Source organism: Lithobates pipiens, unplaced genomic scaffold (genome assembly GCF_037356315.1).
Source record: "Lithobates pipiens isolate NorthernLeopardFrog02 unplaced genomic scaffold, aLitPip1_a1.2 Scaffold_16, whole genome shotgun sequence".
In the NCBI taxonomy this organism is placed as follows: domain Eukaryota; kingdom Metazoa; phylum Chordata; class Amphibia; order Anura; family Ranidae; genus Lithobates; species Lithobates pipiens.
Genome location: NW_027507748.1, coordinates 646,897,172 through 646,922,463, shown reverse-complemented (window position 1 = coordinate 646,922,463; position 25,292 = coordinate 646,897,172). Strand labels below are relative to the sequence as shown.

Sequence of the window (25,292 nt, the reverse complement as noted above, 5' to 3'; positions counted from 1 at the left end):
GGTCCTCACACATGCTATACAAATGCCCAGTTCACTGTCCTTCAGACGTTAGCAGGGTCGCACTGTGGCCAATTGGAGTAGAAAAAGCTTTGACTTTAGAGGTCAGTGGGAGTAACCAATGCCCCAGGCTCTCTAGTCAGTGTAAATCTGGCCATACACAAGTAGATTTTCGAACAAATGTTCATAGGAAAATTTGTATAAAAATTCTCAGTACGTGTGATGACTCGAATATTGTTCAAAAACACTTCAAACTTTATTTTGCTTTTATTGTTCGATTATGGGACGAATAGACTTTCCTCAACAAAAATCAAACAAAATTACATTTCCTGGCAACACACAATGGCAACATCTATTCTGGTCTTAATTGTAACATTCACTATATTTAAAAAAAGGTGGGAATCTAAAAATATTAGCAGTAATGTCACAGGGAACTGTGCCAATGGTGGAAACCTGCTTATTACTGGAGTTTACACAGTGAAGAGGATGGGGCTGTGGGAGTAAACCAAACACAGGACAGTTTAAAACAGCACTGGAACATGAAAGGCAGGGGCGGACTGACCATTCCACTAAGGGGCCCCATCAGGGTTGCCAGCCTCAATAAAACCAGGGACAGTATGTAAAAATCTGTGTTTTTTTAAAAATGGCAAAATTATAGCCGCCCCACCTCTCCAGTAGCTATTCTGTGTGTGTATACTGTGTGTGTATATTGTGTGTGTATACTGTATGTGTGTGTGTGTGTGTGTGTGTATACTGTGTGTGTATATTGTATGTGTATACTGTATGTGTGTGTGTGTGTATATTGTGTGTATATACTGTATGTGTGTGTGTGTATACTGTGTGGCCCCATAATCTATTGCCTGGGGCCCCATAATCTTCTCCTATTGCCCAGGGGCCCCATAGTCTTCTCCTATTGCCCTGGGGCCCCATAATCCCTATTGCCCAGGGGCTCCATGAGTTGTCAGTCCACCCCTGATGAAAGGTAATAATTAATAAAACAATTTTTTACAAAATATTGTTTTTGGTTTTATTCAAATTTTACATTCACCCCTGAACTCATTGGTGAACTAGTGAGGGGTCCCCTAAAATGAGTACATTAGTAAGGAACAATCTCCTGTTTTCCCCTCAAGAGGATCAGGTACAGGTGGCACCTATGCATCCCCCCCCCCCCCCTTTGGCACTTCCTATTGGGCACTGGGGTTTTCATATGACCAGTGTCCATAAGCATCAGGAGCCATTGCTTTGCATGAGGGACCTCTGATTTCTGAGGAACCCCTCTTAAAGCAACTACCAACACCAAAAGCCATGTGGGTTGGCACTGACATAGCAGGAGAACTGCACAGTCATTTTCTCTATGGGTATACTAGCCTGCATGTCCGGTGTGCTGGCCTAGTTAGATCTTGGAGAGTGGGGGACACTTTTTTTTTCATTGCATTTTTTAATTACATTAAAAACAAAACCTTTTCATTTTGGATAGAGTGGGGAAGGATGGCAACACCTGTCAGGTTTTTACTGCTGTCTGTACCCGTGTTAGGGAGATTCACCCTCTCAACTTGTCATGTTTACGGTTATCTCTGAAAGTGATAGAAAAACCCAAATTTGGGGTTGTACCCAGAAAGTTTATAGAGGAGAAATCTTCGAATGGGGACACTTGCTCTGTTGACAACCAGGGATTTCTTCTCACTTCCTGTTTTAACTATGGGGCAGTAAGTGAAGGGATGAAAAACTACTGACAAATTTATAAGCCTCCCTTACCCCATCCAAAATGAAAAAAAGTTTAGCCTTTAGTTCTACTTTAAGCCTTCCTAATGCTGAAACGGTGTATAAACACAATTTCAGCACTATGGATAGTTCCTGTTACAGTACAAGTCACAGTCGGTGGCTGTTTAATGGCTGATGCTTTTGTCTGGTGCTCGCTTATCTTTTTTTATAAAGAGAGTAAATGCTACTGAATGTCCTTGGGCAAATAGCAGCAAATGATTCATTGTGCAAAGTTCCTGGAGAATTCTTCATATACTGACCTCCAAGTCTACGTAAAGCCAGAAAGATATTTGAAGACACTGAAGCAAGTACTGTATGCTTTAAACGGTAAGTCCATTCAAAAGTAATATTTTAGTTACTGATAGAACCTGGAAGGTTGGATCAGACCCTGTGTTCTTATATCTTATATACTCCAACATTGAGATCTCTATGTAATAGTTCTTGACTTTTCTCTTCCTGGAAGTTTTGGATATCCCATCTCCTCTTGCATTCTCTATAGTTTAAAATAAATTTAAAAATCCAACAGGCAGCGTGGAACCCCCACAAAATGACCACAGTGGATTCCATCGCTCCAACAGAGTTCCCACAAGATGTAGGAACTTGTCAGTTGACTTAACTTTCCAGCATATACCAAAGGTTAAAATAAAAAAAAAGGTTTTGGGTGACCCTTAAAGTGGTGTTCCACCCAAAAAAAATTAAAAAATCATGAATGTGCCTCAAAAAAAAAAAACCTCACCTCTAAATGGTTGTTGCTAGGGGGTCCCTTGTAGTCTGCCTCCTTCAGTGCCTGGGCTCTTGATGTCACTTCCACTCGGCGCAGGAAGGGCTCAGCTCTGCCCCCTCCCTCTTGTCAATCATCTGGGACACGTGACACTGCTCATGCGCAGTGGGTGCCCGGCTGAAAAGCAACAGCCAGGCACCCACAGTTACAATGCAGGCGCCGCCGAACGGAGGGGGAGACGAGTGGGGCTTTGATCCCCCCGCATCGCTTTGACTGCCGGGCTCCCGCGGTCGCTCGTGCCACAGCGAGAACACACATAGATCCCGGTTCTCTGAGGGGAGAAGAGACAGATCGTCTGTTCATACAAAGTATGAGCACTGATCTCTCTCTTCCCTTAGCAAATCCTATCCCCCTACAGTTAGAACACAGTGAGGGAACACAGTTAACCCCTTGAGTGCCCCCTAGTGTTGACCCTTTCCCTGCCAGTGACATTTTTGCAGTATTCAGTGCATTTTTATAGCACTGATCATTGTCAATGGTCCCAAAAATGTGTGAAAAGTGTCCAAAGTGTCCGCCATACTGTCGCAGTCCCGATAAAAATCGCAGATCACCACGATTACTAGTAAAAAAAAATAATAATAATAAAAATGCTATACATCTATCCCCTATTTTGTAGAAGCTATAACTTTTGCGCAAACCAATCAATATACGCTTATTATGATTTTTATTACCAAAAATATGTAGAAGAATACATATCAGCCTTTTTTTTTATGAGGATATTTATTATAGCAAAAAGTACAAAATATTGTGTTTTTTTCAAAATTGACGCTATTTTGTTGTTTATAACGCAAAATATAAAACCCGCAGAGATGATCAAATACCACCAAAAGAAAGCTCTATTTGTGGGGAAAAAAAAGACGTCAATTTTGTTTAGGTGCAGTTTGGCCTGACCGCGCAATTGTCAGTTAAAGCGACGCAGTGTCAAATCAGAAAAAAATGGCCGGGTCATTCAGCAGCCACATCTTCCAGGGCTGAAGCGGTTAAATGAAATGCAATTAATCAGTGATCACCCTTCTCACTAAATACAGGATCAAATTGCATAGTGTATGTCCATCTTTATACAAGTACATAGGAGGGAGTAGACAGAAACACTCAGCTGTCAAGCCCCGTTCAAAACTCTGCATAGTGCAAACTTGCATTCCCACATTTTTAGTGAGTGGGGAGGCGTTTTGGAGCATTTTCACTCAAGTGGAGCTTGGTGCGATTTTTACTGCGCGCATTTCTGAAATGCAAGGAAACGCACAGATGTGAATGGAGCCTCATTGTTCTTGTGTTAATGAACCAATTTCAGGCCCCATTCACATCTAGCATAGTGGGAGCGCACATTTTGTGTCTCATTTTACCTGTGACACGCATAGGGCAGCCCGTTGATTTCAGTTGGCTGCACTACATGTGGTTATTGGGACATTTTTGTGTTTTGTGGGTTGTGTGTTTTTTACTGTGCGTTTTGCAGCATTTGCCCCTCATTTTTTTCACATGGCAAAATGTGTGGTGTGCCGTTAACAATTAATGGCACCGAAAGCACAACTAGTAATTTTAGGTGCATAAACATGGCCATACACTATACAATCTGATTGTATATTGTGTATTTAGTGAGAAGGGTGATCACTGATTGATTGTATTTCATTTAAAAACATGCACCTGGGAATGGGAGGGTGGATGATGCAGGGTGTGTGCTAATGAGGTCAGCTTGTCAACTATTTCCTGTGTCATGACCTAAAGTCTAATCAGGAAGAAAGACATTACTAATGGAAACGTCTGGAAATGTGGATTAGGACAAGAAAAGTACGTGACTGTAGATTTAATGGAAAGCTTTGAGATTTTTGCAAAAAAAGTACATGAATGCTATATTGGTGCATTGTGGAGCTGAAATTTAGAAAAAAAAATGTGTACAAAGGTGAACTTAACCTTTAAGTTTATAAAGCTAGTCAAGATTGGGTTAGTTCAACAGTCCAACTATTCAGTAATGAGATATTGTAATTTGTCAGGGTAACTTTTGAAAGATGTACACTTTCCTCATGATCTAAGCCTGACACTTCAGCTTGTGTTAGGTTAGTGGTCACCAGAAGAAAGCTGAAGTCGGCCAGCTGGCTCTGAGGTCAGGTAGTTGGCAGTAGTAGCGAGAGGCTTTTGATCAACCTCTCTCAGCAGGTCGATACCTACACATGAATCTTGAGCAGCCTAGCAGTAGGATGTAAATGTAGAATGAATGAAGGGAACTTCTGCCCAGATCATGCAGACTAAAGTATTTATATAATTCGAACAAGCAGAAAATTCACTATAAAACAAACTTTTCATATATCTCTGTATCAATAAGCATTGTGAAGAAGTTAATTTTCAATATTTACAACATAGGCAATGTCATCTTATTTCTAAGAGAGCAGATCTTGGCAGCTTGCCTGCTTCACAGCCGGGCACCCACTGTGCATGTGTGAGCAGCGCTGCACACCGTTATTGGCTGCGCAGTCATCTGGTACCTGTCACGTGTCCCAGATCACTGACAGGAGGGAGGGGGCGGAGCTGAGCCCTTCCTACGCTGAGGGGAATTGATGTCAGGAGCACAGGCACTGAAGGAGGCAGACTACGAGGGACCCCCTAGCAATATAATCATTTAGAGGCGAGTTACATTTTTTTTTCCAAATTTTTTTTAAAAAAATTTTTAGGAATTTTAAGCTTTTTTTTTTTTTTTTTTGCATAAGCATAATATCCCTGATGCATTCCTATGTCTGGGTATTGGGTGGACTGTAGGTGGTTTTATGCTAGAGGACATACGAGCTAATACATTTCTGCAGGCATGAGGCCTGAACTGTTGGGAACAAATTAAAACCCAACAACCCAAGTTTTATAGAGTCTTCGCGCAAGATTTTTGAGAAGGAATAAAGTCATATTAAAGTACCGGTATATGTAAACCCCCACCTTCTAAAACAACCCATTCAGTTAAAAATAGAAATGAAAGGCAAAACATTTATATATATCATCTTAAACACCATTTTTCCATTTTTATTAAGTGTTTACATACCCTCTATTCACAGCTGCTCAGAGAACAGGGGGAGGAGAAACAGCAGTACAATAGTCGTCTCAATGAATGGCTGTGCAGGGAGGGGAGGCATGTCAGTGTAACACCCTCCCAGGTAGGTACTAGAAGAGAGTATAGTTTTGGTCTTTCTGCTTACCAGGAAGATAGTCAGGTAAAACTTAGAGTTGCTCTCTGTCTACCAGAGAAAGGGATCTATTGGTTAGGTCTGTTCTTTGTACTCAGGTGCAGCTCAGCTTGTTCTGGCTGTCCTCCCCACTGGTCCAATAGGCAGGCATATTGGAAAGTGGGAGGGGACTTGACAAATGAGTGCACAGGCTTTGCTACACCCCTGGCAATTGGCAGAGGACAAATGCTGCATTGCATTGTGGGATACTGTATATAAGGCCAGAGTACACATGCTCAGGGTAAGTTGAGCCCAGGAGGAAGAGGGGTGGCTGCTGATTAGGGATCTGATTCCTACTGTGAGTACAGATCTGTATCTTTGGGGGCCTGTCGAGTGAGGGCCACCCCCTTCAGATAGAAGAGTCAGTGGACGGGTGTCAGTAAAGGGGATGCTAGAAAGTGTCCTGAAGATAAAGTGGTGCATCAAGTCTGCTGCTAGTGAGAGCAAGAAGACATAATTCCTCCATATATCTGGCTGTATGGTTAAAGCAGCGAGACTGCTTCAGTAAGTAATCCGGTGAGGTCAAGTGAGTTGTCCTTGTCCATTGTGAATAGCTCCAGTTGGAGTGTCCTACTCATCCCTTCTCTCATCCAAGTTCTGAATAAAATAGGAAAACACAAATACCCTGGACTGGTCATTGAGTAACGAGCAAACGGTAGTAAAGGTGGGACAAGTGGGAACTCCTAGCAACCAAGCGGGAACACCTAGCAACAAAGTGGGAAACCCTCAGCAACTAAGTGGGAACTATTAGCAACCCGCTGCAGGTAACCAGAGAGAGACCTAAAAAGTCAACACTCAGCAAGCCCTACAGGGACAGTGCTACATCAGCACAAGTCTGATCACTGGGGGGAGAACAGGCTAAGTTCCCAGCACTGCTTGAAAACTGACCATGCTGTGTTCTCATGCCTAGTGTGGTCCGTTTTTTTTTAAAGGAAAGCAGATGGGCTGAGAGAAACACCAGGATTTCACACAAAGGAAGCAATACAAAGAGAACAGGACACTTTTTCATAAACGTACATGGTACAGCAGGAATATCCTGAATATATGTAATGATGGGGTAACCTTCTTTAACCACTTAAGGACTGCCGCATGGCAATGTACGTCGGCAGAATGGCACCGACAGGCACAAGCACGTACATGTACGTGCTTGCCTTCCAGCGGGTGGGGGGTCCGATCGGACCCCCTCCCGCTGGATGCAGCAGTCCGTTTTGCTTCAGGAGCGATCCGGTATGAGGGGATGGCCGTTGGTTTCTGGCCATCCCCTCTCGATCACTCTTGGCGTATGAGAAGCTTCCCCCGCCTGTGTAGTGTAAACACAGGCAGGGAGGAAGTGATGTCATTCTCCTCAGGGCGGTCTTTTTGACAGGACTGCGAGGAGAACAGAGAAAGTAAGTGCACCAACACTACACTGACATGTAGGTATACATAGGCACACAAATCCCCACCCCCCGATCACCCCCCCGATCGCCCCCCGCCCCCCCCCCTCTCAGCCACATTGTCACTGATTGCAGTGATCATTTATTTACTGATCACTGAATTTAGTGTCAGTTGTGACAGTAAAAACTGTCAGGGCAGTTAGTGTTAGGTCCAGGGTAGCCCCCTACCCCCCCAATAAAGGTTTAACCCCCTGATTGCCCCTAGAGTTAACCCTTTCACCCCCTTTTGCCAGTGTCACTAAGCGATCATTTTTCTGATCGCTGCATTAGTGTCACTAGTGCCGCTAGGTAGCTAGTTATTTTTTTAGGTTCACCGCCAGGTTTTTATAGCGCTAGGTACCCCGATATACTACCCAATAATGGTTTTAACCCCCTGATTGTCCCTAGTTAGCCCTTTCACCCCCTTTTGCCAGTGTCACTAAGCGATCGTTTTTCTGATCGCTGCATTAGTGTCACTAGTGCCGCTAGGTAGCTAGTTATTTTTTTAGGTTCACCGCCAGGTTTTTATAGCACTAGGTACCCCGATATACTACCCAATAATGATTTTAACCCCCTGATTGCCCCTAGTTAGCCCTTTCACCCCCTTTTGCCAGTGTCACTAAGCGATCGTTTTTCTGATCGCTGCATTAGTGTCACTGGTGCCGCTAGGTAGCTAGTTATTTTTTTAGGTTCATCACCAGGTTTTTATAGCGCTAGGTACCCCGATATACTACCCAATAATGGTTTTAACCCCCTGATTGCCCCTAGTTAACCCTTTCACCCCCTTTTGCCAGTGTCACTAAGCAATAATTTTTCTGATCGCTGCATTAGTGTCACTGGTGCCGCTAGGTAGCTAGTTATTTTTTTAGGTTCACCGCCAGGTTTTTATAGCGCTAGGGACCCCCATATACTACCCAATAATGGTTTTAACCCCCTGATTGCCCCTAGTTAACCCTTTCACCAGCGATCACCGTATAAGTGCCACCGGTGACGCTGATTAGCCAGTTAGTTATTTAGGTTCCCCGTCAGGTTTTTATATAGCGTCAGGGACCCCCATATACTACCTAATAAAGACCTAATAAAGATTTTAACCCCCTGATTGCCCCTAGTTAACCCTTTCACCAGTGATCACCGTATAAGTGTTACGGGTGACTCTGGTTAGTTAGTTTGCTTTTTATAGCATCAGGGCACCCACCATTTATTACCCAATAAAGGTTTAACCCCCTGATCACCCGGTGGGTGATATCAATTAGGTTTTAGGGTCAGGGTCTGCGTCGCCCCAGGCAGCGCTAGGTTAGTGCCAGTACCGCTAACACCCACGCGCAAAGCATAAACCTCCCGTAGTGGTATAGAATCTCAACAGATCAATATCTGATCTGATCAGATCTATACTAGCGTTCCCAGCAGTTTAGGGTTCCAAAAAAACGCATTGTTAGCGGGATCAGCCCAGATACCTGCTAGCACCTGTGTTTTGCCACTCCGCCCAGCCCACCCAAGTGCAGTATCAATCAATCACTGTCACTTGCAAAACACTAAACACATAACTGCAGCATTTGCAGAGTCAGGCCTGATCCCTGCGATCGCTAACAGTTTTTTTTGGTAGCATTTTATATTTAAATCCTGGAGGCAGTGCTTGGTTTTCGGGGTCCCGTACGTGGCTAGGCTCCCAAAAAGTCCCCCACATGTGGTATCCCCGTACTCGGGAGAAGCAGCAGAATTTATTTTGGGGTGTAATTTCACTTATGCCCATAGCATATGTGAGCAATATATCATTTAGTGACAACTTTGTGCAAAAAAAAAAAAAATTGTAATATTCCTGCAACTTGTGGCAAAATATAAAATATTTCATGGACTCAACATGCCTCTCAGCAAATAGCTTGGGGTGTCTACTTTCAAAAATGGGGTCATTTGGGGTTTTTTTTTGCTATTTTGGCATTTTATGGCCCTCGAAACTGTGATAGGTAGTGAGGAGTGAAATCAAAAATTTGCACCCTTAGAAATCCTGAAGGCAGTGATTGGTTTTCGGGGTACGCGGCTAGACTCCCAAAAAGTCCCACATATGTGGTATCCCCGTACTCAGCAGAAGCAGCAGAATATATTTTGGGGGGGGGGGGGCAATTCCACATATAACTATGGCATGTATGAGAAATATATCATTTAGTGACAACTTTTTGTAAACTTTTTTTTTTTGTGTCATTATTCAATCACTTGGGACAAAAAAAAAAATATTCAATGGGCTCAACATGCCCCTCAGCAATTTCCTTTGGGTGTCTACTTTCCAAAATGGGGTCATTTGGGGGGGGGGGGGGGTTTGTACTGTCCTGCCATTTTAGCACCTCAAGAAATAAGATAGGCAGTCATAAATTAAAAGCTGTGTAAATTCCAGAAAATGTACTCTAGTTTGTAGACACTATAACTTTTGCGCAAACCAATAAATATACGCTTATTGACATTTTTTTTACTAAAGACATGTGGCTGAATACATTTTGACTAAAATTTAGTTCATTCGATTTTTCTTATAACAAAAAGTAGAAATATCTTTTTTTTTTTTTATTTTCAGTCTTTTTCCTTTTATTTCGTAAAAAATAAAAATCGCAGAGGCAATCAAATACCATCAAAAGAAAGCTCTATTTGTGGGAAGAAAAGGACGCAAATTTCGTTTGGATACAACATTGCATGACCGTGCAATTACCAGTTAAAGCAGTGCAGTGCCAAATTGTAAAAAGACCTCTGGTCCTTAGGCTGACAATTGGTCCGGGGCTGAAGTGGTTAAAAGTAGCTTTTTTTTAACTGCTTGTAAAATATGTAAATAGTTTATTGTCCAAAGCCTAGTCACAGGTGCACTTTAACCACTTTCCTACCACTGTATGTTTTCCAGCACTGGATAAATAGCCACCGGGTGGCTGATGAGCCTGGTAATTGCTGAGTCCCCAGTTGTCATTGGACAGCTGAGTACAAAGAGATCTGATGGGGCTGGGTACAATGATTGGCCATCACAGCTATCACATGGTACTGTTCACAGCACTGATTCCTCCCTTTCCCCTTCCAACAGAATAAGTGAGAGATTGTAGTAATTGTGAATGGGAAAAAATCAAATGGATCCGCAACTGAACGTTCATTCTGTTACAGTGACACAACAATGGATTTTAATAACCCTTTCATGCCCCCTCATCTCCTACTCATACTGACTCACTGTGACCTGTATATCAAAGTGTTTGTTAACCCACTCATACAAATGTACATAATGCTGCTGGTTCCCTAATGACAGGCGCTCCTGTCATTGGGGAACAGACTCTGTGTTATTTAGGGTGAGCCAGGTATTTCAGGTGACACAGGGGGCCACATTACACAGTACAAGCACTGTGCTGTATAACATGCTTTGACCTCTTGACGTCCGCGCTATAGCGGAATGACAGCCACAGTGCGGACCTGAATTTCCGGGAGGCCGTCATATGATGGCCTCCCCTTTGCACGTGCCCCTCTCCCCCCCCCCCCTGCAGGGCACGCACTGTGATCACCGAGTCACTGAGACTCGGGTGATCACAGATCCGAGTAAGGGGCCGATCCTGGCCCCTTACCACGTGATCAGCTGTCAGCCAATGACATCTGATCACATGATGTAAACAAAAGCTTGTTAATCAGTCAGCGCGAGTAGAAAAAAAAGCCGATCACCGGCTTATGTGCATTGGACATCGGTCCCAAAGAGGAAGAGGCAATTCTGCCTCATCTGTGCCACCAGTACCCCCTGCCAGTGCCATCTGCCATTGCCACCAGTGCCACCTATCAATGCTCACAAGTGCCACCTATCAATGACCACCAGTGGTGCCAATCAGTGCCACCTAGCAGTGCTGCCTATCAGTGTAACCAACCAGTGCTGATCAGTGCCCATTATTGCCACCCATCAGTGCCCATCACTGCCACCTTTCGGTGCCCATCAGTGCCGCCTCATCAGCGTACATCAATGAAGGAGAAAAATGACCTGTTTGCAAAATTGTATAACAAAATATAAAAAAATATACTTTTTTTTAAGTTCGTTCTTCTAACATTTTTTTAACAAAAAATAAAAACCGCAGAGGTGATCAAATACCACCAAAAGAAAACTCTATTTGTGGGGAAAAAAAGATAAAAATGAATTAATTAAAAAAAATAATAATAATAATTTGGGTACAGTGTTGTATGGCTGCGCAATTGTCATTCAAAAATGCATCAGTGCTGAAAGCTGAAAATTGGTCTGGACAGGAGGGGGGTTTAAGTGCCCAGTAAGCAAGTGGTTAAAGTAGCGGGGTTCTTTTTTTAGGGGGGGTTAACAAACGCTTTAACCCTTTCACCTTCCTTATCCTGCTCATCTGAACACTAACCTCCATCTCCATCCTGCCACTGTATATGACAAGTACAGTAACCCCTTCACTTGTTCCTTCCTCTGTGTATGACCTGCACAGTACATTTATTGTATCTAATTTGCCATTCTCAAGCTCCATGTTTAACCCCCTCAGTAGCAGCATTTTTCTTCCAAAAAATTTGTGGCAAAAAATGAGATCACCTTAGGGTGTCTACTTTACAAAAATGGCACATTTCAGGGTTTTTCATACTATTCTGGCATTTTTATTTTAACAGAAAGTAAGATAAACTTTTTTTTTTTTTTTTATTAAAAGTTAAACACCAAGCAGCTATTAAATACCACCAAAAGTAAGCTCTATCTAAATAAAAAAGATATAGAACTCATTTAGTTACTTGTAATTGTCAGTCAGGCTATCACAGTGCTGAAAACTCAAAAATGTCCTGTGAATTATGGGGTATTAGGGGGTATTAGGTGCTTCTCAGGTGGTTAAAGTCTTCCCTGTAAAGTGTTCCTGTTACGCCACCCAGTCTAGGCAAAGTATAGGTCCATTTAATGATTTTTTTAATGAACATATAAAAGCAATAATTGGTGTTTTTATATGTCTAGAAATCTGAGTTAATTGTCAAATGACTCACCAGGTTTTCCAAGCCCCTGAGTACAGGGGGCTCACAAACGCTCCATAGTCCTCCCAGTTACAGAGGCAGAAAGCAACGCTGGAGATGGTGGCCCAAGGCTATCAAAGTTAACATTAGCTCATTAGGGATACGAGATGAAAACCAATCAGCATATTTATAAACAAAGTTGTTTAGCTTTTAGAAATGAAACATTAATGCTGCTTAATGCTGATTAGGAGAATTATTCATACGGTCGCTGCTACCTTTTGCATTTTTTAGTGCAATTACCAGGTAAATAAACAACATAGCTGCAAATAAACAGAGCTAATCTGCTGTGAATTTCAGATGTGGCCAGAAAAAAAATTGCATAGCCAGAAGCTTCTTAAAATGCCATTGGGGTTCACGTACAAAGGCAAATGCATACATCTCTATATATTCCCATTAATGCTCAGATGCAAGGCTGGTGAACACACAGTGGTCCCCGTTAACCCTGAAGACAAAATGAATCGTCCTTGAAAACACTTCTAATTACTTCAGGTTGCAAGAAACAATTAGAAATCATGTCTTATCTTTGTCAAATCGTGTTATTTTTTATTTTTTTAAAGGATACAGAATACCAGATTACTCAACACAGTCATGCCAACAAAGATTATTTTGACCTTTTGCAGGAGGAACGTTAGCTATGCTTTTTGCTTACTATAAATTAATATAATATAATATAATATAATTATATATAAATAAAAAATGTATTTCCATATCATTGCTCACAAAAGAATAACACATACATAGATGCAGGACAATCCAAGACATATAAAAAGCTTTGGGCTGCCTGAGCAGACTGAACTCGATCCTCCAACTGAATCATAACTTTGGGTGGATTAATCTTAACCAGCAAAGAAGGGCACCGTTAAATTTGCTATCATTGCTTTCATGATTGAGAGATATTTCAAATGTTTCCAGCATATCAATGACGTCTCCAAAAGCCAAGCTGCTCTGTTCTCTTGCCTGTCTGAGCTTTCAATATATTCCAGTGTAGAATCCACAAGAGGTTGTACGGTTTAGAAATACTGCATTGGTAGCCCTCTAGTGGATGTTTCTTGGGGATCGTTGGAGCACTGACTTTTCCAAGACTCAATAGAAACAATGGAAGAAGGCGGGACTTTTAGCGTGCCAAGACAACATACAAGTGAATATATAAAAATATAAATTTGATTATATAACAATTTCTTTAAAAATGACAATTCATGTTTAATAAACATATGTTTCATATACCAATGCAGCCTCTTCTTACTCTACATGTTTCGCTCTCAACTGTGAGTAAGAATACTTCAAGCCAATTTTAAAGCCCCAAGGGTAGGAGGAGTCTTCTCTTTTTTACATCTTGTGGGAAATACACTATGTTGCCAAAAGTAGCATACAAAAGTCTAAAATGTGTTTGTATGCTGTAGCATCAGTACCCTCCACTGGTAAAATATGATCTCAATAATTGTTAGGGGTGTGTGACCCCTCCCTCTGCATGCGTGGCACTTTGTCTGATCGGAATTCTCTACGCACAAATGGACTAAGTCCGATCGGATCATGTTGTCGGAAAGTTTTATAGCCCAGCTCTAAAACTTTGTCCGTCGGATATTCCGAAGGAAACAGTCAGATAGAGCCCACACACAGAAATTTTTTTTTTATTGGGACTGCAATATTGCAACGGACAAATCGGGCACTTTGAAAAATGTTTTCGACCAGTGACATTTATACAGCGATCAGTGCTATAAAAATGCACTGATTACTGTATAAATGTCACTGGCAAGGAAAGGGTTAGCATTAGGGCGATCAAGGGGGTTAACTGTGTTCCCTAGGTGTGTTCTAGCTGTGGGGGGGGGTATGGGACTGACTAGGGGAGGAGAGAGATCGGTGTTCATACTTAGTATGAACACATGATCTCTCTCCTCTCCCCTGAGAGAACTTGGATTTGTGTTTACACACACAGATCCCAGTTCTCGCTCTATCACAAATGATCACGGGTGCCCGGTACCACAAGAGGCATCTCAAAGAGCCAACGTAGAGCTATGATGGCTTGCCCAGGGGAGCCAACCTGCCGCTGCGGTAGGTCCAGTAGCAGTTTCCTTTGTAGTTGCTTTGACTTTCTTTTGTTTGATAGCTCTAGCTTTCTTTGCTCGGCTTTACAGATAGAACAGTCTTTTTTTTAAGTGGCCAGTCCTTTTACAGCAAAAACAGGCTCTGCTTTCTTTGTTATGCTTTGTGCCTTTGTAAATCTTAAGAGGTTTGTCATCATGATGCATATTTTATTTCCTTCAGTCATATTCATCAATTCCCTTTGACATATTCCAGTGTCAATTCCTGCTCAGGTCTGGTTTATAAAGGGTTAATAAGAGCAGTGTATGTCTCTGGAAGGCTGCAGAGGAGCAGGGAAAAAATATGGTTATATTTGATGTCCTCTCCTATGGTGCATAGCTGATATATGATCTCTAGCATAGCATTCTTGTGGTCACACATATTCTTCTTGTCTTATCTTGTATAACTTACGTAGCAAAAACAGTTTGCTGTTTAGACTTGAATGCTCATGCAGCTTTTGCAATGAAGTCCACATACCTTTGGCTGCTTTCTCTGTTTTTATGTGGATAAGCTGGTCATCTTCCACTAGCAAGCTTATAAATGCTTTTGCCTGCCTATCCTTCCTATCCCTGTCCTCTGTTTCTCTGTCTGTGGGTCTGTCTGTATTCAGGACTTGCCACAAGTCATCCTTGTTCCGCAGCATTTCTAGTTTAAACTTCCAAAGCTGGTATTTGGCATTGTTCAGCTTTGCTATTTCAAACTTCACATCTGAACCACTTGCCATCTTTCAGCAGTCTGTATACAGTATTCACTGACTCACTGTACTCACTGAGTATTCTTTCCATTGCCTGGCTGCCTAGGCCCATAACCTATTATGCAGAGAATTGCAATTGAGCGCAGGAAGTTGAATGCATAGGATAGCTTTAGTTTAACGGAGGATATCTTTATCATAAACAGGAGCTGAACAACAAACAAGTGCATAGTGAGGAAAACAAACATTTCCTCTCATTATATTACCATAGATACACACTATCATACTTGTATTGTCCTATTTTCTGTAAGACATGAAAGAGATATCCTCCATGAAAGTAAAGCTATCCTCTGTATACAACAAGATTCCAAACGCATGATTCAATAACCTGCAAATAGGTTATTGCTGTTGTTTTCCAACACTAAGGCAGCACTGATGGGCACTGATAGGTGGCACTGATAGACACTGATCGGTGGCACTGGTGGGCACTGGTAGGTGGCACTGGTGGGCACTGCTTAGCAGCAGTGGGTCTGGAAGGGGTGGGACAGATGTCCCGTTTACTCCAGACAGCTTTTTTCCTAGTCAGAGTGAGAGGAAAAAAAGCAGATTACCGGCTCTGTTTACATCATGTGATCAGCTGCCATTGGTTTACAGCTGATCACGTGGTAAGGGGCCGGGTCTAATAGACTCACTGATCACAAAATGAGCAGTGCAGGCCCCCCAGAAGGCACGTAGGCATCACATGCACAGGAGGATGTACATGGACGCCCTCCCGGAAATTTAGGTCAGTGCTGTAGCTGTCTTTCGGCTATAGCGTGGGCGGCAAGAGGTCAAATCCGGGCCTATTAAGACATGGTTTGATGAGCTTAGAGTGGAGGAACTTAAATGCCCTGTGGACATCCCTGACCTCAACCTTACATTCTCCTTTGGGATGAATAGAAATGTCTATTACGAGCTAGGTCTTCTTGCCCAATGTCAGTAATTGACCTCACACAGGGGAGGGCTGGCAGCCTTAGGCCTGGGGGGCAAGTCCAGTCAAGTGGCCCATTGAACCACTGAATCAGCTCACCACCCATCTACACCACATTCCCCGTACAGAGAGAGAGGGAGACTGCTCCACATTGCCCCAAAGAGAGAGAGACTGCTTGACACTGCCTGCACAGAGAGAGACTGCTTCACACTGCCTCCACAGAGAGAGACCCCGCTTCACACTGCCTCCACAGAGAGAGACCCCGCTTCACACTGCCTGCACAGACCTCGCTTCACACTGCCTGCACAGAGAGAGCAATCACTTTCTGTGCAGGCACTGTGAAGCAGTCAGTCTCTGTACAGGCAGTGTGAAGTGGAGCAGTCTCTCAGAGAATGGAGCAGTCTCTCAGAAAGAGACTGCATGATTGCCCCCAGAGAGACTGAGAAAAAGAGCTGGCCCCTTCCCCACACCCAGTACACAGACCAATGAGACTGCAGGAAGATGAAGACTAAAGACTGTGCTGTCACTGCCACCACACTAAGCACTACCTGTGGAGTCCGGAGCTTCTCTGGTGAGTGAGAACCACACCACTGGGCAAGCCAAGCAAGCAGAGTAGCTGAGAGTCACAGTGAGCACAGCAGGCTAAACACGCAAGTCCTGCTGTCTCCCCGGAATGAACACCAGATTCACCAGGGTGCAGGTTCCTCCTGTCTCAGTTGCGGATAGTAAGAAATGCACATGCAGGCGCATGCCAGAGCACAGGCCAGATTAAGGGCATTGTGGGCCTGGTGCTGCAGTGGAGCAGGTTTAGGAGTGGCAGGGATATGAGGTAAGTAATGTCATATCCCAGCTCTTGCCCAGACTTGGTCACAGCCCCACAGGGCTGTAATGTTAGGGAAGCCCAGAACTTGAATTTCCAAGCTTCCGTAAGAGCCGTGTGTCGGTGTGTGCTCTGAGGTGAAAGTTTCCAAGCCATCAGAATACAGTGATCACTGCTGGCTGCTATAGCAGCCAGCACTGATCGCTAAAAAACATAAAGACACGCTGGTTGTACTGTCAGTTGATGGAGTCAAATTCTGTACAACCAGTCTGCACAGAGATAGATTGAAATTTCTGCTGAACCGGCAGAATTTCAATCTGTCTATTGTGGCCTAAGTCCACCAGTCTCTGGGTTTAATAATATCCTCAAATCTTCTGAAAGGGGGGCTCCACTTAGGTGTAGAAATTCACTTTGAACTCCACCTTATTTCCAGAACTCTCTTTAGGGTCCTTTAACACTGAAGGCGCTGTACAGGCGTTTTAGTGCTAAAAAATAGCACCTGTAAAGCGCTTCTTATGCCACCCCAGGTTTCCCACTGGGGCGGTGCACTTGAAGGACATTCTGAAAAGTCCAGCAAGTAGCATTATTGGGGCGGTTTGGGAGAGGTGCCCAGCCCATTGAAATGAATGGAACACGGCCGTTTTTAACACTTTCTTTGGCCACTAGTGGGGGTTAAAATTGCCCCGCTAGAGCCACTAAAACAATGATAAAGCGCCACTAAAACGAGCAGCGCTGTACCACTACCACCCACATCGCCCCATTGTGAAAGTACCCTTTGGTATTAGATGTGCAAACAAAAAAGTGAGACCACATCTAATACCTACAGGGAGTAATGGAAATAAGGTGGAGTTCAAAGTGAACTGTGTCATTACCTGCAGGGATTGGCATTTAGGGGGGTTAAAGCAGGCAGGGATGAAATGTGATATCAACTATTCACTGCCTGTCAAATGCCTCTGAAAAGTGACCTGAGCATGGATCACTTTTCAGAGGAGTGGTTGTGGCTGCTGCAAGTGAATACAAGCATTTAGGCTCACACTGGTGTGCTGCGGTTTGGCTTCAGGTGTACTGGCGGGTGTCACACCCCCTCAGACTTCTTTTAGGTTACTCATTGTTGCTGCATGTTCTGAAAGTGCACCAAACATGCAGCATGCAGGACGTTTTGTGCACTTTCAGAACATGCAGTAAAAATGTGTATCCTCTATGTCTCAGGGGCAACATGCAGGATGACTGCCAGTACACCAGCACTGCAGCCAAACTGCAGCATGTCAGTGAGAGCCCTCATCATACCACCTAGCCCTAGGAGGGCAAGGTACTGGCTGCTAGAAAAAAACTCGTTGGCTGCAGAGAGGAGGAGCTCACTTACTTGGATGGTCCCAGCCTCCCAGGAGCCTCACTGGATTCCAGCCAACTGCTCAGATTGAGCAGAGAGCAGGTCCAGCCTCTGCCACCCATGGTGTGGAGTAGGGAGGGGCTGGGCGGGGCTGTGCTGTGTAACACAGACTGTCAGCCCTGACATGAAGAAATCGCTAGCTCACAGTACTGGACTCGGCCAGCTCAAGAACTGTGCATGTTGCGGTTTTGAGCTGACGACACAGCAGCCTTTGCCACATATCAGAGCAGCCCAGGGGGCAATTGCATCCCTGCCCCCTGGCCCAGCCCTCCCCTGACCTCACAAATGCTTTTTTGGTTTAATGGGAACATGTCCTTATTACAAAATCTTGTGGAAAGATTTCCAAAAAGAATGGAGACTGTTATAGTGACCGAGGTGGGCCCCTTCATATAAATAACCATGATTTTGGAATGAGCTTTTACACCCAGCTCTCCCTCAACCTAACCTAGTGAAGACACATTACCATATAACAGTATTCTAGCACATATCCCTGTAAGAATCAGGAAGAATGTCTACTTCCCCTCCCTTGGGAAATCCTAAAAGGAAACTACAATGTTGGGAATCCTGATTTGGTTTTAAGATAATATGTTTTAAAACCAATATTTTTTGTAAAATTTTTACTTAAAACAAAGCATGGCAAAAGCTTTTTTGTCCATACATCTCTTGTGAGTCACAGGCGTACACTTACTTTTGCTCTCCTGTGACCCAGAGTCAGCTAAAAATGGGCTATTGCCTGCTCTCAGCTGACAGCTCAGCTGTGAAAGCATTCCGACAATATTCTCAGGATCCTCCCAGCTGCCTGATTGACATCTGACTCCACCTGTCTCTGATAGTCACTGCTCTCCGCTTTGAGAAGAACTGAGCGATCAGTGTTCACGTGAAACCTTAATGACTTGGAGAGGATCTGCAAAGAGGAGTGGGACAAAATCCCTTCTGTGATGTGTGCAAACCTGGTGGCCAACTACAAGAAACGTCTGACCTTTGTAATTGTCAACAAGGGTTTTGCCTCTAAGTACTAAATCATTTTTGGGGTCAAATACTAATTTCACTCATTAAAATGAAAATCAATTACTAACTTTTTGAAATGCGTTTTTCTGGATATTTTTGTTGTTATTCTGTCTCTCACTGTTAAAATAGACTGGTAATTTCTTTGTCAAATAATTTCTTTGTCAAATACTTATTCTGAATCCACCAAATAAAGAATATATAAAACATGATTATTTCCTTTTAAGCTTTCTACAAATTTGCAATAGTTAAACACAATCTGCAAACACAATCTGCGGCAGCCAGCAATTCATTTGAACATTTTTGTATAAAGGCATTTCCTTCAAAGGTTAAGCTGTACTGTATTTGAATAATTTCCTCTTTAATTTGACTCATCTATTGGTTTAAGTCATTAATGTTGTAAAAGCCTTTATTCAGTAAATGGAAGAGCAATCAGTGTAATATAACAAGAGAGCGTGAAATGATATTGAAAATTGTAAACCTTTCAAAGCACGATCAAGTGCACCATTTCTGGCATAGCCAAAATAATTACCAAATAACTGCATCTCTTTTGCCTTGTTTAGTATAATAGTGGTCATAATTATGAGAACACATTCTTTGAGTTCACTACTGAGCAGCTAATATACAGAGAAACATTTACTTGAACTCATTTAGAAAAATGTCCTCTTAAAGTGTATATCCTGTCAAATTCATGTTTAGATTTCGATTGGTGGAATGAAAACTTTCATTAGGGTTTGATGCTCTCTTTGGCCCCCTATTTCCTATCCTAGTGTACATGTTGTCAGTGGGCCACAAAGTAAGTAGAAATCTCCAACAATGACACAGACAGCAATTAGAAAGGTATGGAAGTTCCAATCTTCAATAATCTACCTAAAAGAAAGTGGTTCATTGCTGTTGTGTCCCCTTTAGAGTGTTTTCCCCTCGAATCTTGTCTAGGTTAAAATGTTGTCAAGCAAATAGGAAGTAATGTCGCGTACATGCGATCGGACATTCCAACAACAAAATCCATGGGATTTTTTCTGACGGATGTTGGCTCAAACTTGTCTTGCATACACACGGTCACAAATTAAAAAAGAAAAGAATTGCGCTAGGCACGAAATAAACAGGACAGTCGGTGGTACTTCAACAGCAAGCCTGCTGTTCTACTAAGCATTATGTGACCCCCCCTGAACAAGGGTGGTCGCTGGCTTTTTGGTAAGCCTCCATTGCTTATTCCTAGGTGACGGGCTGCACTAGTGGTGGAAACGTATTATATGGACTTCATTTGTGAACACTTCTTTGTTGGATTATTTCACCCATGAACTGTTTTTGCGTTTGATACACGTGTTTGTTGCTCATTGATTGAACATATTAACACATATGGACTATTATGATGTTTTTTTTTTTATCACTTAATTATTTAGAATACTCCTTTGTATAATCACGGTTTTTATTCATAATCACTTGCATTATTAGTTTATTACCCAGCGCTGCACTTTTTGTCTATTTATACATACGGTCACACAATGTTGTCGGAAATTCTTGAATGTCAAGAACACAGTGCCGTACGACGAGCCGAGAAAATTGAAGTTTAATAGCCAGTGCGGCTCTTCTGCTTGGTTCAGAGCATGCATAGAACTTTGTTTGTCGGAATTGTGTACACACGATCGGAACTTCCGACAACGGATTTTGTCATCGGAAAATTTGAGATCCAGATCTCAAATTTTGTGTGTCAGAAATTCCGATGGAAAATGTCCGATGGAACCTACACAGTTAGAATTTCCAACAAAAAGCTCCCATCGAACATTTTCCGTCGGAAAATCCGACCGTGTGTACACGGCGTAAGAGAAAATTTCCTTAATCAAACTATTGGCAGCAATAAAAAATGGGTTTTAACCCTTCCTTACCCTATCCAAAACTAGGGTTGGTTTAAAGTAGAACTTTAAATTTTCCTTGTTTGCTGTGTAGTTTTGCTTTTTTTATATCTAGTATACCCACAGCATATGAGAAAGTCAGTGATGGGTTGAGATACTGATGTGATTCTAAAATGAAAATACTAGCACAAGCGGGTGATTTGCCGCACTTGCTAAATGTACTAAATTCTCTAGGGAAAGTTTTGTATGGGTGAACAAACTGATCATAAGTATGCAGCGCCTTTAAAGGCAGAAATCCAAAACAAATACAAAACGTTTAGACTATTTTACCTGCCAAATTATTTGTAATTCTGGTCAGCCAATCTTGTTAATCAGATTCCCTTGCAGGACATAACACTGGGCCCTGACCTCTTTGTAGCCTGCATGAAAGACACTATTTGGACTATTACACCAGTGGCCCTTAACCTATTCAAGGCCAATATCAACCATCAAATCTTGTAATTCTATATTTAAAAGGACCCTCAATTTTTTTCATCTTTATGCTGCTAGGATTAGTGGATAGATAAGAAAGTATATCATATTTACTTGTTTCAAACAATTTTATTTTTATTTCTTCAGTTACTTCCTGATTTCCAGGCCTAGGCAAATAATGCCATAAATCCCACTAGTCTTCAGGAGGGGAGGAGGAGTTTTCTCAGCTAAGCACACCCTCCCACATTCCCGAGCTAAGAGCAGATGGATTCCAGGAAGTAAATACCACGTTTGGGCTGGAACCTGCTTCTTCTGGGTAGCTATCTCACCGGGTCTATTGTGAACAGTTGCTGAATTACTTCAATACAAGTTTTATATTGCACCCGACTGTGAGAATTATTGCCTCCACACTACACAGCACCTCACCTACAGGTGAGCATTGATAAAATTTGGATTTTCTTAATTTCCTGTCTTGGTGACAATAGTCTCCAGAATAGAAAGTGAACGTGAACGTGAATCAGAGTCACAGCCAGCAATAAAAACTCAAGAGAGGTTTTAATCCCTCCTCATTCTACCTAATATTGTAACTACCCTTTGGACATCACCATTTTACCTTGCCAGGTATGTGAAATTTTCATCATTTCTGCTTTTGAAAGTATTATTATTTTTTTAGAGAACAAAACATGACATATACATACCAACTCTCTCTGTTCAATCCAACATGGATACACTAAATTTCTGTACAACATTTTGTCGTACTTGTATGAGCACTACATTTTGGAGACCCTTACCTTGTCTGTATTCTCCACATTGGAAGAATCTAGAATATTCCGTATGACAAAGGGCGTAGACAGTCTCAGGAGGACCTGTTCAAAAGTACAGATGATTTTCGGGGATACTATTTCAAAATTATCATTAAACTTCATAATTTTGTGAATTTCACATTTTATCAGCTTTCTAAGTCCTTCTCCTAGCTGGACAATCAGCATATTTGGGTCGAACATCAGGTGGAATGGGAATGCTCTACAGAACGTGTTGATACTTATCCTCAAATCAGACGGAAGTCTGGATGATCTATGCGGAGGTAACTTAGTGATATTTGCATTATCACATTCCTTAATTTTATAGAACTGTGTGTTACAGTTACCCGGGCTAATTATTTCAGGAAACACATTCTCATTGGTGTTGTTTATCTGTTCCACCACAACTTTAAGCATGTAGATCCTTTTTGCAGCTGCCTTTATCATACCAAGCATGGCAAATCCTACGATGGGATGGAGATGGAAGCAACTGAGTACAAGGGTCCCATCAGCAAGCTCTTTGCATAGGAAAGAAGGGGATTCCAAAGACACCTGTCTTCCGATTGAAGTCCTAATATGTTCCAGCAAAGCATCAAACCCATTGAAGAAGTCATGCAAAGTCCCACCAACAGCTCGGAGGACCCTTTCATTCTCCTCAAAACAAAGGCTGAAGAACTCCTCGCCAAATCTTTCTTGTAAGTCTTCAAACTTGAGACCTAGAATTGTGCAAATACACATTATTATACATAATTATTCAACATTAGCTGCTATTGCACGGTCAGTTTTTATTGAGTTCCACACACTGAACATTAAAGTATATCAAAAGCCAAACTATATTTATTAAAGAGTAGGGATGAGTTAAAACTCTGTCAAGCTTTTTTAGAATCTATGTTTTAATTGGGGAGATTTCCCTTCAATACCTGTCCAGTAGACACAAAAGGAAGTGATAGGAAATCTTTCCAAAGTGAGGGAAGTCTCCCTTGCCCAGGTACAAGAAATGTACTTTACTGATGTTGCTGACAACTGTTAGATTTCTCTAAAGTAAAAGAAATCCGATTTTAGTTGTCACCAGAACAAGTGTCTCCATTGGAAGATTTCCCCTCTATTTCTGTCTTTGTAACAACTCAAAATGTTGGTTTTTCCCTTACTTTCCGTCCTAGTGACAATGGTTACTAACACAAGTATAGGTTGAATCTCCTCAGCAGGGATACAGTCAGCAATTAAAATCTGGCAGAGGTCCTTCCTTCCCTACACTATTCAAAACAAACTAAAAAAAGTTTGGGCTTTAGATACAATTTAATTAAGGAGCATAGCAATACCATGACACTTCGGGTCAATGCTTTTGCTTAGTAGTGTTGCGATTCTGACGTAATTGTCCCACGTGCACATTCATGTTTTTTTCAGGGGTCTTCTCCCACAACTCCATAACACACTGGTAGGTTATCTGGCTCCAGTTTTTATCTGTGGAAATGCATGGGTATCTGGAAATCTGGAATGAGATTGCAAGCTCCTCTGGGGCAAGAGCTGATAGGAACAGTACTCTAGAAATGGGTACAAAATTTGTCTCTGCATTTATATATAAAATAAATAAATAAAAACAAGGAACCCCTATAAATTCAGATGTGGTAAAGGGGTCAACTTTATTATGAAAATGGAAAATGTGTTCACCCATGTGTCCAGGTTTACAATCAACCATGAGCAAAATTGTGAGTTTTTGTTAAAATTCTCCAACAATTTTGGCAACAGTGCATCATTTTAGTAAAATGTTTTGGAGTAAATAGGGAACGCTAAAATAAAGTAACTCTAAAAGGAAATAATTATAAAAACAATAACAAACATTTTATACATACCTGCTCTGTGCAATGGTTTTGCACAAAGCAGCCCCAATCCTCTTCTTTTTAGGTGCCCCACCGGAGGTCCTGGCCCCTCCCCCTGACAAGTGCCCCCAATAGCAAGCCTCTTGCTTTGTTGGCATGAGAGCAGGCTCGCTCCTGAGCCACGCTCTGTGTGTCCATTCACACACAGAGCAGCACAGCTCGACCCCACCCTCACTCTCTCCTCATTGGCTCACTGGCTGTGATTGGCTGTGATTGACAGCAGCAGGAGCCAATGGCTCTGGTTGCAGTGTGAGCCAATAGGGATAGAGAGACACTGGAGAGCCACTGCTCTCACGTACATCGCTGGATCAAGTTTGGGCTCAGTTAAAGTGATTGTAAATGTATTTATTTTTTCTTCTACAAAAATAATAAACATGTTATACTTACCTGCCCTGTTTCAGTGGTTTTGCACAGAGCAGACTCTTCTCGGGTGCCTTTTATGTGCTGCTGGCCTCTCCCTCCTGTTGAGTGCCCCCACAGCAAGCAGCTTGCTATGAGGGCACCAGAGCTGAGTCACAGCTCCCTCTGTTCATTCAGACACTGAGTCGTGGCCCACCTCATCCTCTCTCTCTCCTGACTGGCTAGCCATCTTTGATTGACAGCAGTGGGAACCAATGCCGCAGCTGCTGTGTCTCAGCCAATCAGGAGGTAGTGTCTATGTCCATGACACTCGTGGACATCGCTGGACAGAGATGGGGCTCAGGTAAGTATAAGTGGGGCCAAGGGGGGCTGTTGCACACAGAAGGCTTTTTATCTTAATGCACAGAATGCAAAAAAAACTTCTGACTTTACAACCTCTTTAGTATAAGGGGGCCTGGGGGGTTGGAGCTGGGCCCAGAAGGTTTTTTTTTTGCATTAAGGTAACAAGCATTGAGCCTTTAGAACCATGTTAAGATGTTTATTGTAGTTTTAATGTTACAATGGCTTTAAATGACTCCTGAGGTTTAATATGGTTGCAAATAAGCAAAGCATACCCTTCTATAGCGTGTACTTGCCTCAACCCACAGCACTGCATTAGTCACTTCTGACAGTCTACTTGGGAACCAGACAATCCCAGGAGATGGACCTCTCCCTCCTCCAGCACACAGCCTCAGCTGGGCATGTTTCCCTATGCAACTGTGTAAAGGGGTGTGTGTCTCTTTCCACCACCCAGGTCTCAGATTACACTCAGCTCCCTGCAC

At 42.6% G+C, this 25,292-nt stretch overlaps 1 protein-coding gene across 1 annotated transcript in view; it reads right to left on the bottom strand.

The window, feature by feature from the left end:
* GUCY1A2 (guanylate cyclase 1 soluble subunit alpha 2) overlaps positions 1 to 25,292 on the bottom strand; it is a 389,883-nt gene that overhangs the window by 210,151 nt on the left and 154,440 nt on the right. Inside the window, exon 4 of the mRNA XM_077484335.1 lies at positions 22,226 to 22,950. Within this exon, the coding sequence (XP_077340461.1) occupies positions 22,226 to 22,950 (725 nt within the window). The remainder of the gene's footprint in view (positions 1 to 22,225; positions 22,951 to 25,292) is intronic.